General features: G+C 36.1%; 1 protein-coding gene across 1 annotated transcript; it reads right to left on the reverse strand.

The window, feature by feature from the left end:
* LOC127410845 (ventral anterior homeobox 1-like) lies at positions 1-5911 on the reverse strand. Its single transcript, XM_051646054.1, has 3 exons — positions 5695-5911; positions 2867-3054; positions 1-543 (listed from the first exon to the last, which is right to left on the reverse strand). The coding sequence occupies exons 1-3, from the start codon at positions 5909-5911 to the stop codon at positions 1-3; spliced, it is 948 nt and encodes a 315-aa protein (XP_051502014.1).
* Between the last annotated feature and the right edge of the window lie 12235 nt (positions 5912-18146).

The raw sequence follows: 18146 nt of genomic DNA on the forward strand, positions 1-18146 counted from the left end.
TCATTCCAAATCTTTCTTGTCTAGCACTTCTTTACCAGTGGTCCGCGAGTAGGGTTCAAAGGCGGAGGAACTCAGATATCGGGCAGAAAGTTCCTGCAAGTTTCCGGCGAGTGATCCAGCCATGCCGAGCGGGTTGGAGGAGATACGTGAGGCCACAGACCCTAGCAAAGATGGCATAGGGAAACTGAACAGCCCGTGGGCAGGCGGGGATCCCTGCAGCCCTGTGACTGTCCCTGAGCTGGTCACTTTTGGCAGCGGGGGGCTTCCTCCGGCTGTGCCCGAGCTGGTGGCGCTGCTGCTGCTGGAGGAACCTCCATTGGCCGTAATGCCCAGGGAGGGCCCACGGAGTGCAGAGCCCAGCGACGAGCTCCCGCAGTGGGGCAGCAACCCAGGCAGACCTGGAGGAGTGAGGAGCCGGCCCTGTTCCAAAAGCCGCAGGACACTGCAGGTGGCAGCTGTCTCAGAGACCACAGAGCGCAACTCAGAGTCCTTGCCCTGATCCTTCTTCTGCTTTGTGCGTCGATTCTGGAACCACACCTTCACCTGAAGAAGAAGAAGAAAAGAGAGAGGAAAACAGGGGGGAGGTTACAATACACCAAAGCATACATTAAGTAAACACACTGTGAATTTGCACAATGCTACTTGGTAATTTGGACAAATGTCTAGTAAAAATGTAGTTACATTTTGCATATCATGATATAACTTTTTTTTAGGCAATAACATAGGAGAGCCCTAGTGCATGTGGAGGAGGGTTAAAAGCTAAATGAAATTTAAAAGAGTAAATGTAAACCTGTTTTAGTTTACAAATGTGTGTATATTATGTACAAAAATACCACAACGGATTTTACATGAGCGCCTCTTGAAAAGATTGTTTATAGATCAAAACGATATGTTTGGAATAACATAATTGATCTGTATCTTTATCATTTAGGCTCACAAAGAAAGTGGAATTGCATTTTCCAGATAATACAAGTTTGGATACAGTTCCAATAGAATAATAAAAAATCATATTATTTATATTAATTTTAATATAGAAAAGAGACCCACTTTGTATTCACTGTACTTAAAATGATTGATAATAAATATGAAGGAATATGAACAAGAATGACTAACATCTCAGAAATGTTTCACAGTTTAACAGTCATATTAATAAAGAACCTATAAAATAAAGAGCTTAAATGCATTGATTTTGAAAATACAGCAATGGCTGTAATCCTATATAAAGTTTATGATTGTGCTTTTGCAACATTATCATCAGTTCTGTATTTGTATTACACTGTTCAAGAAAGAATGTCCAGCTCTATTTAACAGAGAGCTGTTTGTTACCACGGTGCATGCCTTTGTAGTTGCAGTGGTGTTGCAATGGAATACTAGTTCCTAAATTTAGATTAAACCAGGCATTGTGTCTAAATCACAACTAAACTGCATGTTTTGTCATTTTTATTTAGTTATTCAAGTGACCCCTCTTGTTCAATCCCCTTATCACAATGTTTTGTGGATACTCTGTACCAAAGAGGAAACATTGAATTACCAGCAATTCCTACGCATCTTTTAAAAATGCAATATTTTCCTTATTATAACCAATTTTCATTCACAGCACATTCTCAACCCTACCAAATAAATAAATGGATGACTTTCCTTGTTTGATCTTGCCACAGAACATTTTGTGTCTTTGAACTAAATGTTAATTTCACGAAGGCGTCATTAAGGGGCACTTCACCCTCCTCATCAGGCGGCCAAGAAGAGACATGGGAAGCTTTAATGCAATCAAGGCATGGATTTGAACTGCACTGCTGCACGGGGTATTAGAGAGGGCATTAGTGAAGCTAACTCTATTGTCCTTCCTGTGTTAGCAGCACCGATCTGTCTCAGGGCTTTAAATGTTGTAATTTCCCCCCACAGGAGAGCAGAAGAATTTTAAAGTCATTAGTGGAGTGATGATGTTATAGAAAGTGACAGGGTTCAAATGGCCAACAGAATTAGACACGTTGAGAGCGTTTTCAGTTTACAGGTGTTCGGGGTCTTCAATTAGGGAAGTCCTCAAATCAATAAAGATAATACATATAAGTGATGATTTAAAAATGTGAGAACTATATATATATATATATATATATATATATATATATATATATATATATATATATATATATATACTGTAAAACTAATAACTGCAAACTGTAAATGTATCATTTTATTTTATAATAATAATTATTATTTTTTTGTGAGCTACCATGTTTTTACTATTAAACCCAGTACTTAGTCACAGGTGTGTGCCACTGAACATGCAGACTAACTGATTATGCTGTTTGTTACAAATGAATAAACAAATAAACACTATGGCTTCAAAATTAGCCTTACTACTTCAGTCAGGCATAGGGCAGAGTTTAACCACACTGCAGATTATCCAGGGAGACACAGCGAAAGAGAGAGATAAAAGAGGGCGAGAGAGGAAGAGAGAGAGAGTGCATGTACAGTTCAGTCATGTAATCTCAAGCTGGTGACCTCTTGCTGACCCCCGTGCAAAGCATGTGCCACAAATGCATCGCTTGGCTTATTTTTTTTAAAAGCAGGCCTTAACAAACTGTCAAACTATTGCACTGCTAGTAAGGACACAAAAAGGGAATTATCTGGAAAAATGTCAGGATGATATTTTGCAGTTAGATCAGATACATCAGTTGATAATAGGATGTGTGTCACAAGGATGTGTGTGATACTTTATGTGTTTGTCTGGGTTTATCGTTGTACATATAGGCTGGTTTTCATTTGTGTATGTGTATTTCTTTGCCTCAGTAGCCTTCAATTGTTCGCCCCTTGTTTCTGTGCATTTGTGATAGTTGTGTGTATCGATATGTGCATGTGAGTGTACCTGTGTTTCAGACAGGTTTAGTTGTCGTGCAAGCTCAGTTCTTTCTCGTCCTACAACATACTGGCACCGTTGAAACTCCATCTCCAGTCTGTACAGCTGCTCAGCTGTGAACGAGGTTCTAGTGCGTTTTGGTCTGTCTAGATCCAAACCCTTCGGCAGAATAATCTCTCTAATTGAACCTTTGGCATCTGTTTATGAAGGGGAAAAAATGCTTTCAGCAAATAGTTCAAACTTCACATTTGCTATATGAATATTATCTAAATATCCTCACCTACAATAAGCAGAACTAATCTGCATATAAATTACAAAGATGATAGTTCAAATATGGTAAAAGTGCTATCTTTTGTTTGTGAAATATATAGGATACATATATGCTTTCATAACAAAAACAAATTATATATATATATATATGCACAAACAATATAAGAATCATACAGATTTTGTGCATATATCTAACTCACAATACATTAATATGCCTTTATTTAAAATAAGGAAATACTTTTAAATACTAATACTTAAAATACTAAAGGCATAACTTTTTTCGCTGTTAAATGTGGCTCTTAAAATTGCAACAGTTTGTAGGCATGTAGCAGCAAATAAATATGCATAACAAATGCAGACTGGTTATTTATTATTGTATTAATTAAAAATGATTTTAAAATTAAAAAATACATATTTTTTTAATTAATTGATCATGGAGTAAAATAAAATGTGTTGTGTAAAATAGAATGTAAAATTTAAGAAACAATTCAAAATAATACTGAAATTTCTGTCTATTAGTTACAAATATTTCTAATGTGTCTACTTTTTCAAAACAGATTGTAAGGTTACTAAAAACATTTAACTGACAATGAAGTAAAGGTGTTCTGAGAAAACGTATAATATAAAAACTATAAAAATAAATAACATTTAAAAACATACACAATAGTGAGTGAGTTAACACTGGTGAGTTAGATTTAATATCAACAGTCACATTTTTAGTTTTCTTTTTTTTTTATTATTTTCTTCTGCGTGATAAAATCACCATCAATTATTCATATAAATCAATAAATACATTCTAAATTAAAAGCTTTGTGACAATTTCTTCACAAAATATCAGTGCACATAAATGTTTTAAATCTGGATACTGGATTACAGTGTTGGCTGTTGAATCATGACTGAAGAAATTACACAATAATTTCATAAGGTTAATTTTCTCATATTTCAGCAGGCTTCTGAATTTGACATAGATTTAACTTCACAACCTAAATAAATTAATGAAGCTGACTGCTCTCCTTAATTTCACAATCAGCTGACACAAACAGGAGGGGCTTCACAACTATGTTAGTAATTTAATACAAATATAGACAAACACTGTTTCTAGCTGATTGCAAAAGCATTATAATAGCCTCTCTGAAAATGTAATATGAAAAATTATATATTAAACATTTAATTGCTGCTACAGTCTCAATAATACTGTTTCAGTTTGCAATATTTTTGTTAGGATGACCAAAAACAGTAGTGAATCTCACAAAGCAGGAAACGCAGAGATTATATTTGACCATCTAAAACATTGGGACCATGATCAGTTATGTAAACAAAGTTAAATTATCCCTTAAGTTATGAGCAAAAATAATTATAACTCAAGTCAAACTAGCAGTATGAACTCTGTGTGTGTGAATGGGTGAATGAGACACAATGTAAAGCACTTTGGAACCACTAAGGTTAAAAAAAGGCGCTATATAAGTGTAGAAAAAAAAAAAGAACTTAAAAAAATAAAAAACTTAAAAAAATTAAAAAAACATTGACATCATACTGTACAGTGCTAAAATAAATTCCAGTTTCAGTCATTATTTTATATACACTACCGGTCAAAAGTTTTGAAACACTAACTCATTCTTTATTATATTTTTTTTTCTTCACATTTTAGAATAATAGTAAAGTCATTGAAACTATGGAATAACATAAATGGAACTATGGGAATTATGTTGTGACTAAACAAAATCCAAAATAAATCAAAACTGTGTTATATTTTAGCATCTTCAAAGTAGTCACCCTTTGCCTAGAATTTGCAGACATGTACTCTTGACATTTTCTCAACCAACTTCTTGAGGTATCACCCTGGGATACATTTTAAACAGTATTGAAGGAGTTCCCATCTATGTTGGGCACTTATTGGCTGCTTTTCTTTATTATTTGGTCCAATTCATCAATTTCAAAAACTTTTTTTTTAAATTAAATTTTAGTTTTATAATGAAATAAATTAATATGGTGGCACAATTATATTTTTGTCTACAAAACTAATTTCAAACATTTTAGCATACGCCTTTAGATCAAAAAATTTTAAGATCATGAGAAACATTTCGGTCAAGTGTTTCAAAACTTTTGACTGGTAGTGTGTATATATATATATATATATATATATATATATATATATATATATATATATATATATGTATATATATATATATGCTGTTTCTTTTCCTAATCGCAATAAATATTAAAAATTATGTGAAATAACTTTTTCAAATATTTGAAAAGAGGCTTTGGAGGAATTGTGTCATAAAGCTACAAGGCATGCCATAAGAGCTGATAATCGAAGTTTCTTTCCTCAATGGAGATCTCATTCTCATCTGCTGTCTATTCAGTGTATATCAGTTTGCATCATATACACTTGCACGCAGTCAAATCTATACACACCCTCATAAATGGAGCAAAACAAACAAACAAACAAACAAACAAACAAAAAAAACTATCAAATAAAAGCAGTTCCTGGTAAGGTGATTTATTTTTTTTTATTTTTTTTGCAGTATGAACTTAATGCTCCTCTGGAGTGTTTTTAAACTTACCTCGAACTAGAATCCTCCGGCAGTAATCAGGATCTCCTGAGCTTGTGCGGCTCTTTTCACAGTTTTCCACCGGTCCCGTTGGAGAGAAGGACTCCTGCTGGTCCTTCAGGAAGGTTTTTGAAATGTTTCCCTGGGAATCCTTTCCCTCTTTCCCCTCTTTAAGTCCATTCTTCAGGAGCATTCCGGACTCTGTGTCTTGGCTATAGCGGACTTCCATAGTCTCTTATCCTCTCAGAAAATGTAGCCTTCTTTTTCTCCTTCTTGGGCAGAAATAGAGGGAATAACCGTTTGGGTTTTGTGCACCACTTATTCTGGGTAATATGTTGTTTGGTCTTTTTGTAAAACAGCAGCTTGGAGTCTGAGTCAGATAGCTAATATGCCTCCAGCACTTGCCCGGTCCACTGATCTGCCCTATTATCTCTGTGCAGACTCACTTGCCCAATGATCATAGACTTCTCACCCAAATTCAACAGCAATTTAACAGCTCCTCTCCTTGTAACATTCACATCAGGCTGATCTCTGGGTAATCAGAGCTGTGGACGGACGCACGCTCACCGCTTCAATTGATTACGGTAATTTGGCTGCCTCCACATTTGCGTAACCTCATGAATACTCTAAACTGTTTGGGAAATACACGTTGTCCTGATAAAGGGGTCCACTCACTCTGACCCCCCTCTCCACCCTCGTTCACACTGAATCAAAGCAGATGATTTGTCTTGGATCACGAGGCAATACACACCAGCCGCACAATCACAGAGCCGAAGAACCGCTAGAAAAGTTCCACTTCATTCCTTGATGCCTTGGTTCTCCAAAGCCATTCCCCTGTTCTCAGGCCCTGGATGTTTGGTCAGGCTGTGGCCAGCTAACTTTACGCACACTTTGATGAATCTTCCCCCAGATAATGAACGGCCCAAAACCACAGACTGCACCCTCTACACATCGGAGCTAATACAGGCACAGAGCGAAAAGAGAGAGAGAAAGATCGGTACAGAGTAGAGAGTGAGAGAGAAAGAGAGAGAGAGAGAGAGGCAGAGAATGAGACACAGTGAGGGAGGCGGAGAGACCTAGAATACGAAAATAACAGAATCCACTTCGATTGGAATTTGTAGTGTTAATGAACACAGATTCGCAAAGAAAGGAGATGAACACAATCCAACTCTCTCACGCAGAGACAGTGTGTGAAACAGCCACCGCATTCACCTGGTATCACTAATAAAACAAAAACCCTACCGTTACGAGCAAGCTCCAATCATTCCAACCCCTACACAGCCCTAGAGACTAGCGGAACGCATGCAGGATCTACCCTTACCTTAAAATACGTCTGTTAAAACACAAAAAACTCAACCTACACAACCTGCCTGAGATCCCAACGCTAACACCAAAACGACCCCCTCCTCCTCCTCTCTCCAACTCCTTCCACACCACTACACACCCACCCACTCAGTCTCTCGCCTATTTTCATTGTCAACGCAACAATATCTGGGGGAACAGCAGTGGTCTGTAATCCAATAAGACCATTGATTAGGCTACAATGATTCAATTCAAGCCAATGGTTGTGAGCAAGGAACAAGCTTGGACCCTTCTTGTCACCTTGCAGGGCCAGAGGCCCTCTTCATGTTGAACTCCCCCCCTCCTGAAGCCATTCACTCCTTTATGGGAAACCGAGAGCAAAAGGAGTGAAAGATGGTAATTATCTAATTGGACTATTAACAAACAATTCTGTGAGTGTGTCTGGTTGGGAGCAGAAGAGGCTGGGGGGGCTGGACTAACTTCATTTAGCGAGTGTGTGGGGCAGCTTGTTGGAGAGAGGGAAAGGTTGTTTAAAGAAAAGATGAGAGGGGAGGGATTGTTTAAAGAAAAGGTAAGATGAGCGACGGAAAGGGGGCTGCTGGGGCAGGAGGGCGATTCTGCGCTGAGCTTGGGAAAAGAGTTTTGGTGGGACATGTACCAGCTGTGGTCCGAGCTGATTCCAGGTCAACAAAAGAGTACAGATGAAGCTGTCCTGCACGCAGACACAGATGCAGCTGTGGGACACTATACTGTAGGCCTTGCGATTGCGTTACAGAGACATCTTCAAATATTTGTTGCTTTTGAGACTGTAGGTCTCCTACATTGTATATAGTTCACCTAGTAGAGCAACTAGAGATGCGCCAATTTTTAGGCCAATAATCGGAAGTGTCCGATAAAAGCTAGTTGTTTCAAAACAGCCTATGATCAAGGCTGATTATTTCCTCTCAATCAAAAGAGGACATACAAACACATTAGACAAATAGTCTACAACTCATGCTGTGTTTAAGAAAATGTCTCTTGTGTGGAATTACTGCGAAATGGGTGACAGTGACAGCAGAGTTGCAATCATTAAAAATTCTTCATTCAGACTTCAGTTAATGTGAGTTAATAACATTGAAAAATTTTAAAAAATCTTACCAATTTAATGCGAGTCTGACAGGAGACTATTCGGAATTCAGTAAATGTGAGTTAAGAATGTTAAGGTGAGTTAATAATGTGCTTTTGTTTTAGTGTTTTGTTTATACCATAACTGAGACAAAACTTACAAAACTTTTGTTGTTGAATAAAGTTTTTCAAGTTATTATTTACATTTCTTTCGAAGTTGTGTATTAACAGTGATTACAAATGAGGTAGCATTAAAAAAGCAGAACCACCAAACTGTCAGTACTAGTGTTTTTTAATACTTGGATATCAGTATCGGCACACAGATTTTGTAGCAGTGCATCCATAGCAACGCAAAGGCTGTGGCTTTGATTCCCAGGGAACACGTACAGTTTATTGATAAATAACTTTGAAATGAAAAGTCACTTTGGATAAATGTAAATGTAAATATAGGTAAATATGTATTTTTGAAGATTTTATATAAAAATATTCAATATTTAAAATGAGATTGCTCTAATCTCAATGATACTGTTACACGAAGTTTGCAAAAAGGAATTAGGCTAAAGGGTAACTACTGTTTTAGGCATTCTATAGGTACATATTTCATTAAATGTTTCAACATGCAGTTACGTAAAACACTCGCCAACCTTTCAGTACTTACAAATATTGCAAGTTTTTCTGTATAATGTAACAAATTCCACTGTAGTTTCATTATAATCATGTGAGTGGTATAAGGGGGCATTTCCTATGAGTCTAAACCTCAGTGGACACCAATTTAGTGATCTGTGCTGGCTCACATTTGTATGAAATGTATATTTTGGAGAAGGTATGCAGAAGATATGCATGCATACGCAACATACAGTATACTGTTAGAGCTTTAGGCTCACCGGGACTCAGGTTTGAATCCAGTCTGGGTCATGTCCCAATCACATTCCCTATCTCTCCGCCACTGTTTGTTTCTACTGTCCTGTAAGCTAAAAAGCTCCAAATTAAAAACTGATATAGCCTGATAATTAGCTTAGTAATTTCTGTCATAACATTTTGAAATCTTTTGATTGAATGAAATGATATTTCTTGTGCTTTCAAACAAACTGTTGTGTATTTTTTTTCTTCTTCTTAGTAAATAACCTTGTTAAGGTTCCCTATGAGATCTCTATAAGATTCCCTAATGAAGTAGCTGTTACCAGACATCGTGGCTCCCAGAACAATATCATAGCTGTTTCCTCTTCCTCTGTTTGGCCTCTATTGTGTCATTGCTGGTAAAGCCTCCCATCGGATGGTAAGTAAAGCCCCCAGCTTCAGAATGGCAAAACTCACACATCTAATTTATTTAGAGACAACAAAACACTTCAGTGCCAAAATAGGAGAGGGGACAAAGAGGAGATGGGCGGAAACGCATAGACTGAGACAAAAAGACAGATGGTGAGACATATCAGTAGATAAATAAGAAATAAAGGGATGACATGACAATACCTAAAGTAGTGAAAGGCACATTTTGTGTAGTTCCTTTCAGTTTTGTGTAGTTCCTTTCAGTTTGGCCATTGTTGGCACATTCCCCACAGTTTAAATTGCACAGCCTTTGGAACGTAAACGTTTTACACACCCCCTATGGTTTTGAGTAAAAGATAATATGGTGTGCATAAACATAATGGAAAAAAGACATTTGCTTAACCAAAAAAATCTAATTTTAGATATGATTGATCTGCTTCAGAAATGTCTTTAAGACTTCGATGAACATTCAGTAAAGGTGCACTGTGATTTTGTTTATTTATTTTTTGCTCACTGTTAAACTTTTAGGTGGAAAAAAATAGTATTTGTAGAATAAAATAATATATGTTTAAAATGGAATACACTCACATGAGATAAAGATTAGTCATATCAATCTTAGAGAAAAGCTGGTTTATTCTACATACTGTATGGTGCAGGTGCACATTCATGAGCATCACCATGTTGAGATCACATGTCCAGACGAATATTACTTGTTTTATCTAGATAATGCCCTGTAATTGGATGTTTTTACTCATGGAATAAATTAATCATGACTGACTGCAAATAGCATAATACTTTGGTAACTGAGAACTTCATTTGTAGTTTGATGCTGTATCTACGCTGCTAGGTGTCAGCTCAAAATAAAAACAAATATTTCTGAGTGCACCTTTACATTTTTTAATTATTTAATCTCAAAGATGGTAGCTGTGATTTGGGACATGGGAGCTGGTTTCTAACTGGTCCAAGCTGGTCATTAGCTGGTCCAAGCTGGTCATTAGCTGGTCGACCAGCTAAGGACCATTTTGGACTAGCTTGGACTAGCTCATGACCAACTTGGACCAGCTAACATGTTCCAAAACAGCTACCAACTTAAGCTGGATTTTCCTGCAGGGATTGTTCAGATATAGAACAGTAGGCAGCAACACACAATATACAGTACATACCAAACACTACTGTCGTCATATTGCCACAGTTGATCAGCAGTCTAGCAGCTCTGTCAAGTTTGCAGAAATATGACTAAACACTACACTGTGATTTTTTAAATAAAAATACTCCTGCAGGGCAAATATGCAATGTCTTCGACCTACTGATTCATATTATGGGTAGAAGTAATCTCAATGCATTCCCTGTTTAAAAAACAAAAACTTGAATTACATTACTGTTATGTGGTGACACATTAACACGTACATCACATATCTACTTCTGCTGAAAAACTGCACTAATGTGTTCTCAGCAAACCCCACTCTCCACCCCCAGACACTGATAATACACCCATTAACAGACAAAGTGTGTTTTGGCTACAAATGAAAGAGAGGGAGAGAAAAAGAGAGACTTAAGTCCTATCTTGGTCTTAATAGCTCATAGGTCGAGCTAAGCAGGCTCTCTTCTGTATTGCTAGCACCTTTATTCTGCTAATGTTCTTGGTACCTTTCTGCCATCTCTAGCTTATCAAATGTGCGTGGACACCAATCACAGCCAAAACCTGGGCACAATTTTAACACATACAAGACAAGCGACAATTAGTGAGGTTACTATGAATTGAAAAAGGTTCATTCTTTAACGTTTAAGGCAGTTTTGCCTGGTGGATTGTGTTGGAGGGGAGTGAAACAGGCAGCTGCTTCTGTCAGTAAGAGTATCATGAAGTTCTAGAGTTTGGGCCCCAAAATGACATGTGAAATCAAACATGGCTACTTTAGTAGTATACACTCAACACTAAGAGCTGTAACGAAATGTAACGAAATATGTTGAACCATATTTAAAGGCATATGGTACTAACTAACTTAAACACATCATAACTGCTATTGATTTAAGGGACTTAGATTGTAGAACAAGTGCATGCAGCATAATCATCTGCATATCAGTAGTAATTCACTGTAATTCCTTATGCAAAACAATTAATTGGGGGTCAATAATGAGCCTATCTTAGACCCCAAACTCTCACACGCAAGCCCACACACATACCTTAAATGCACACATTTCTCCTCAAAACCCATACACACATAGGCTACTGTGAACTACAATTATCTTCCTGCTTCTTCCAGGGATTATATTTATATTTTGGATTGCTAAAATGTAATAGATATTATGAATAACATAAATATTAAAAAATATTTACACTGTATACAGTCGAGGCAAAAAGTATTTGGACAGCTAGGCCACACTTAAAATATATAAATGCCATTTCATTAAATAGCATAATATCAAACAAAGTGTCATCTGCAGACAAATGACGCTAGAGAATTAACTGGTCTCAAGGACATTTTTTCAGTCAGTTCCTCTCAAGTTCATACAAATGCCTGAGCAGAGTGATGGTGTAGTTCACGACATTAACTATGGACATGGTCCAATATGTTTGAGAACCAGAAAGTGTCTAAATACGTCTTCATTTTGAAAATGCAGTATATTTTTTTATCATTTAAAATCCAGCAAACTTATTTCTCTAATACATTTTGTTTGAAAAGTGTGATTTTGTTGTCTTTAAAATAAATGCCATTTGGTTTGACATTTGTTATATAATGCAATGACATTCATCCATTTTAGCATGGCTAAAATATCCAAGTACTTTTTGGGGCCACTAAATATGGTGAAAAGTTCTTAATAAATCAAATTGAGTCTTTTCAGACAACATAAGCAACACTGTAATGACAAACTGCAACATAGCTTAATTTTTATAACATTCTTTCAAGCAGATGACATATTTATAGTTTTACATGCAATGGCTCAAAAAAGCTGGCAGGTTCTATCTTCTCTAGGCATTAGACATATTTCTGGCTGTTTTCAAATGGAAATCATTTTCAGATAATTGTTCTGGGGTATGTGGTCATTGCTCTCTTTCTCTGTCTCTGTCTCTGTCTCTCTCTCTGTCTCTCTCTCTCTCTCTCTCTCTCTCTCTCTCTCTCTCTCTCTCTCTCTCTCTCATCTTGTTATCTAAAGCCCTTTATTTAGATATAGCAAATCAATACCATCTCTCAGCATTTGCTCTCCTGTTCAAATCAGTGCCAGGGACCATATTCAAATCATAAAAGACCATATCAGTACGGGGGGGGGGGGTGTGGGGGGACAGATTTGTCTAAGTGTGCTAGTCTGACCTGCAGTCTCTCTCTCTCTCTCTCTCTCTCTCTCTCTGTGTGTGTGTGTGTGTGTGTGTGTGTACAGGTTGAGTGTTCTCATCAGAGCACATTTTGTGATTTCTAATGTGGGATGTCAGAGTCATTACAGGCCCACAGGTGGAGCAGGAGGGGTGTTTGCAGCTGGTCTCTTTTTTAAACACTTTGAGGCTATTGGGAATGAAATACTAGCCCACTGAATACTGCACATTATACTGTATACTTCCAACAATTTTTGTAATTTTTTAATAATGTTTTACACATGGCAGTCCGATCAAACAATTGGTCAAAGAGATGTTAAAATTGATGGCTAAAATTACTTCTGGTTGATTCATCAAACTGGAAATAAAAGGTCAAGTCTATCGCATTGCTTTGTGGGATACAATATTGCATACAGATTGCTCTGTATTTGGCTGGAAAGAGATAAGAAATATGTGCTTTTTGTTTTTATTATTTTTTTTTTTATTATTTTTTTTTTTCGATGAGGGCTTCACCAGCTTTAATAACGCAAATGTCTTAATATGTAAAAAGATTTTAAATATGCAAAAATGCCTATGAAAAGGCACTGAGATTGCTAATGAGTAAACAGCATTTTTGCACTTTATCCCTAAAATATGTGGGTCAAAAATGACACGGCCATCTACTTTTTAACTACATGAAATAGTCTTTTCCTCTCACACTCCAGATATTCCTTAATTATGGTGTCTTTGATCATGTGAACTGACTATGTTAACATTTTGTTTAATATTTTTTTTAATAGATATTTGCAACATTACCCCTAGAAAGAATATATGGGTCGTATATTCAATGCACGTAACATTGGTATTATATTTGTAATACATTAACTGTTTTCATTTTCCATCTGTTATGTAATTAAATAGCTATTAAAAACAAAATTCATGTTAATGTATAGTATGTAATATAACAAATTGTCATTCAGCTGATGCTTTTATCCAAAGTGCATGACATTATGCCTATTACAGTGACAGTGCCCATGGAGCAACCTGAGGACAACTAGTTCACAGCAAGGGCACAATGGTTTTAGCTCCTGGACCACTACTTAGTGTGTTTATCTCTGCAACCTTTCTTTTTTCAGTATGCTTAACCATTCCAAACAACAAATATAGATACATAAAGTAATGTAGCAATAATGATGCAGCTAAATTGTAGAGTACATGAGGTTGTCATTGTACATGTTTATAACTTAAAAAAAAAGAAGAAGAAGAAGAAGAAAAAAAAAAAGATTTGATGTGTTTGTGTGGGTAGGGTTGTTGAGATAGTTCATATGTTACCATCAAACATGGAAATTGCCCAAATGACTGTTATTCAGCCATATGTTAATACTGTCACCCAAAACTACTATTACTACTACCACTACTACTACATTTTCAATGTGTGTGAAGCTCTTCAGAATTGAATACAAGATATATCAACCATTTAAAAATGTACATAAGTAATACAATTATCATTACATTTAATTTAAATAAATACATAAAAAAAAGATTTTTACTTTTTTTTTTTGGATTGATAAAGAATAAGCATCTAGATTTCACCTGGGTCTTTTTCAATCCACATACGCATTTTATAGGGATAAATGTAAAATATGCATTTTATGGTTAAAGCTATCATTAAAATACAACAATAAAAACTTCTTTAAAGAGTCCAAAAAGTACGGAGCTTTACCGTCTTTTTGTTTATTTTTTAAGAAAATAGGATGCAATCACAAAAACAACAAAGCTGAAAACATTGTTTTTAATGAAGATTTAACAATTTTCTATTATTTTTCCAATAAGAAAAGAATTTAACTAAGCGGTACAGTTTTAAGATGCATTTCCTGACAATTTTAGAAATGTTATGCTCACAGCAGGATCTTTTTCAGTTCTTAAATATCAGTCAGCATTTTAGGCTGTAAACCCTCTCTAAAGATCTCCCTTCCCCCTTCCACTGTCCCACTTTAGCTTGGTTTCAGCATTTCATCCACAAAGCTCTACTTATAGGAGCATCCTAAAGACCTCAGTCTGTTCCACCACTGATACGAGTTTGAGGATGAATTAATGCGACATGCTGTGGAATAAAATGCAGAAACCGTTTTGCAGGTGTGGGCAGAGGAGGCCGCTTCTGTCTGTCATTTATAGCATGTTGTCTGTGTGAATTACTGGGACTGCAGTTCTTAGAATGAGCAATGCATTCAAAATCATAACTATAGTAAAATGCAAAGTCTGTGGCCAGGCCACCTTTACATAATCTATTCTGAAATTACCACACTGTCAAATGTGTTTTGTATTATTATTTTGATTGAACTACATCAAAATAGGCAGGGATTGCAGACCAGGTTGGTTATTTGAAACACTATCTGTAGTCAATTGTGAAGAGTAAAATGAAATAGAAGACAAGGCAAGGTTGGTTGAGAGGGATAGAGAAATGATGAGGTTTGAAACACTGACCTTGATTATATTAAGCCCAAAGTAATCTCCAGAGTGTTTGAGGTGAGCTGCCATCATTCTCCTACAGTTTATCGACTGACTCCACCTTGTGGTTGTGTGGCAGCATCACATGCGTGAAAGTGTGCGTGTTTGCGGATGGAGCTGTCACTTTGCAATGGTAACTGTTTTGCTATCAGCCTGCAGCTAAGTGATACAAGTAGTGTAGAGGGAGACCTTTGTAGATCAAAACAAAGTGATGCATTTTTTACTCTTCCTCACCAAGGATTCTTGTTGGATAATGAATGAGGGAGATTCTGTATGTGTGCTTGCATGGTCTTGAAAGAGCGTTGTAGAGTAACCAACTTAACATAAAGGACCATATGATATAGTTTAAAAAAGGTACAGGGGTGGATGATAAATCACATGATCTTAGGCTAGAATTTATATGATTTATACAATGTATACATTTTCCTCCATTATTATTATTATTATTTATTTATTTATTATTATTCAATGTAGTTCTTCAATTAATGTGAGTAATAATAATGCAAAAAACAAAAACAAAAAAAACAAAAAAAAAAATATTATGTTATCATGACTGGAAAGGTCATGGAAAAGTCATGGAAACTCATTGAGTGAGAACCCTGGGTCATTCAGCATGCAGGTGGAGGAGTTGCGGGGTGCTGCATAGTCTTTTCTAGACATTATGAAGCCAGGAAATCGTTATTACACAAGTGAGAGAGTCAGTAATCATTTGACCATGACACTCATTCAGATGTGGTGGTTTCTCACACCATTCACTGTCAATGTACTTGTCTTAAAATATTCATTTGTATTCTGCAAAAGAAAGAAAGCCATGTTTCTGGAATGGCATGTGGGTGAGTAAATGATGAGAGAATTTTCATTTTTGGGTAAACTATCCCTTTATATAAAAATAACTAGACAATGAATATAGAAATGAAGTAACAATATATATATATTATACTGTTGATCATGATTATCTTATGTTTGTTCATAATGTAAGAATACATCATGAACATTCATACTCTTAACCATATAGATCCTTTAAGGCTGAGTTGCCTGTCAGGAACAACTCGGGTCACCTTATAGGCACAACATAGGCAGCCGCCTATGCCAGGATCCACTACTACTCGTTGCATATCACTGCAGTTTCCTGGTGAAACAGACACCAGAGGCGCTACAAAAACAATGATTTCTATTCACTTTCACACTAAATCATGAGTAAAATGGCAGATTATCAGTTCTTGTTCCTCACACAACTATGTTATGACATCTAAACAGTTTTAATATAGCACATGACTTGTAAGGCAATACATTTGTAACATTTGCATTACATTACCAACTACATTTACAAGCTTGACTACAATAAAAAGGCACAGCAGCTCAACTGATAGTTTGATTAAACATTTCAGAGGTCCACACAGTGGACATTTCACCCCGGAGCTGCCGCAATAAGTTTGAGGAACCACATAATATAATTTAGCAAAAATGTTGCCCAATCATGTAATTTTCATAAGACCAGGCTTCATTTAAAAGCTTTGAGAAATGCTGAACAAACTATTAGACATAAACAGGTCTAGATTGGTTTGTAGAGGTAAGCTTAATTGGTAAAAAAGCAAATGGGTGCTTTAATTAATTGTAAAAACTAATAATTTTCTCTTTTGATTTAAGACTGACAATGTTACACTTTCTTAGAATTGGGAAGTGAATATTAATGCATCAGAAAACCAACCTTATTTCTGATGACCCCCTACCTTGTGATATATGTTTGAAAGAGGAAGCACCCTGAAACAACAGTATGATTTATAGCTATAATACAGAGGCAGAGCCACTGAACATATTCATGAGAAGATTCGTGTGAAGCTAGACTGGCATAGCCTCTTCGTATCAATTGATTTGGGTGAGTATTTTCTGAACCACTGGACAAATTTATTAGTAGTCCACTTAAAATTCATTGAAAAACATTGAAAATGATTTTGTACTGAAATAATGCAACTTCTCAACATGATACCTAGGGGGAATACAGGTGGTAAAGTAGGAAAGTTCACTCAAAAATGAAAATTCTGTCATCATTTACTTACTCTCATGTAAGGAAAAATGTTAGGTGGTGTACTGGTAGCGTCATCATTTTTCAGAATTTCTTGTGCTCCATGGAAGAAAGATAGTTATACAGGGTGGGTTGGTAAATAATGACTGTGTAAATTCATACTGTGTAAATTCTCCCATTACTAAAATCAGCATTAAGTTCATCATAAACTAGTGTGGCATGGCAATAATGTAGCCATTTGAATCATATTTAAAAACAAAAACAAATTATCTGAAAGTGTCCCACTTTACATGTATTAATCATTCTCTAACAAAAATACAAATAGTTCAAACGTTCAATTAAAACCTACATAATTGACTCTTTCCTGAATATTTGCCAGTGTGGTTTTATTGTGTTGTTTGCCCAACTGCTACTACAAAAATATGATTTTGAGATTGAAATTGAGATTCGAGTAGTTTTAGTTAGGATGTAATTCTCAAAAATGATTCACATTTAAGAAGGTTTTAAACAAGGTGTTTAACCCCAACATGCTATAGAAAACACACCTTTGTGTAAACTGACTTTTGACTCAAAACCTTATAGTTACTGAAATATAGCCCTTATGAAACTAGCCCCAGTATCCCCTGTAGAATATTATGTCCTTTTCGATCTTGTTCTGAATTATCCTGTTAATATTTGAATGTAGTTATGAAACAAATGGCATAAGCGTTCAGAGCAGAAGGTTGACTTTGCTTTCTGAGAAGAGAAAGCAATACGTAACTCTGGGATTAATAACTGGAATGTTTATCGGAAAAGCAGGAAAACTAGATTTTCAAGCTGACTACGTAAATGTGCACCACCTTTGCAATGTAGCACTCTTTACTGTGCTTCACAGGCAGCTTGTGCAAAGAGATCTCGGCACAAACTTTCAACAATGCTCAAGGTAGGCTAGTTTCCTTTCCTCTGAGGAATTCTTAAAAGAACTTTATACAATCT

Source organism: Myxocyprinus asiaticus, chromosome 20 (assembly GCF_019703515.2).
Source record: "Myxocyprinus asiaticus isolate MX2 ecotype Aquarium Trade chromosome 20, UBuf_Myxa_2, whole genome shotgun sequence".
NCBI lineage: Eukaryota > Metazoa > Chordata > Actinopteri > Cypriniformes > Catostomidae > Myxocyprinus > Myxocyprinus asiaticus.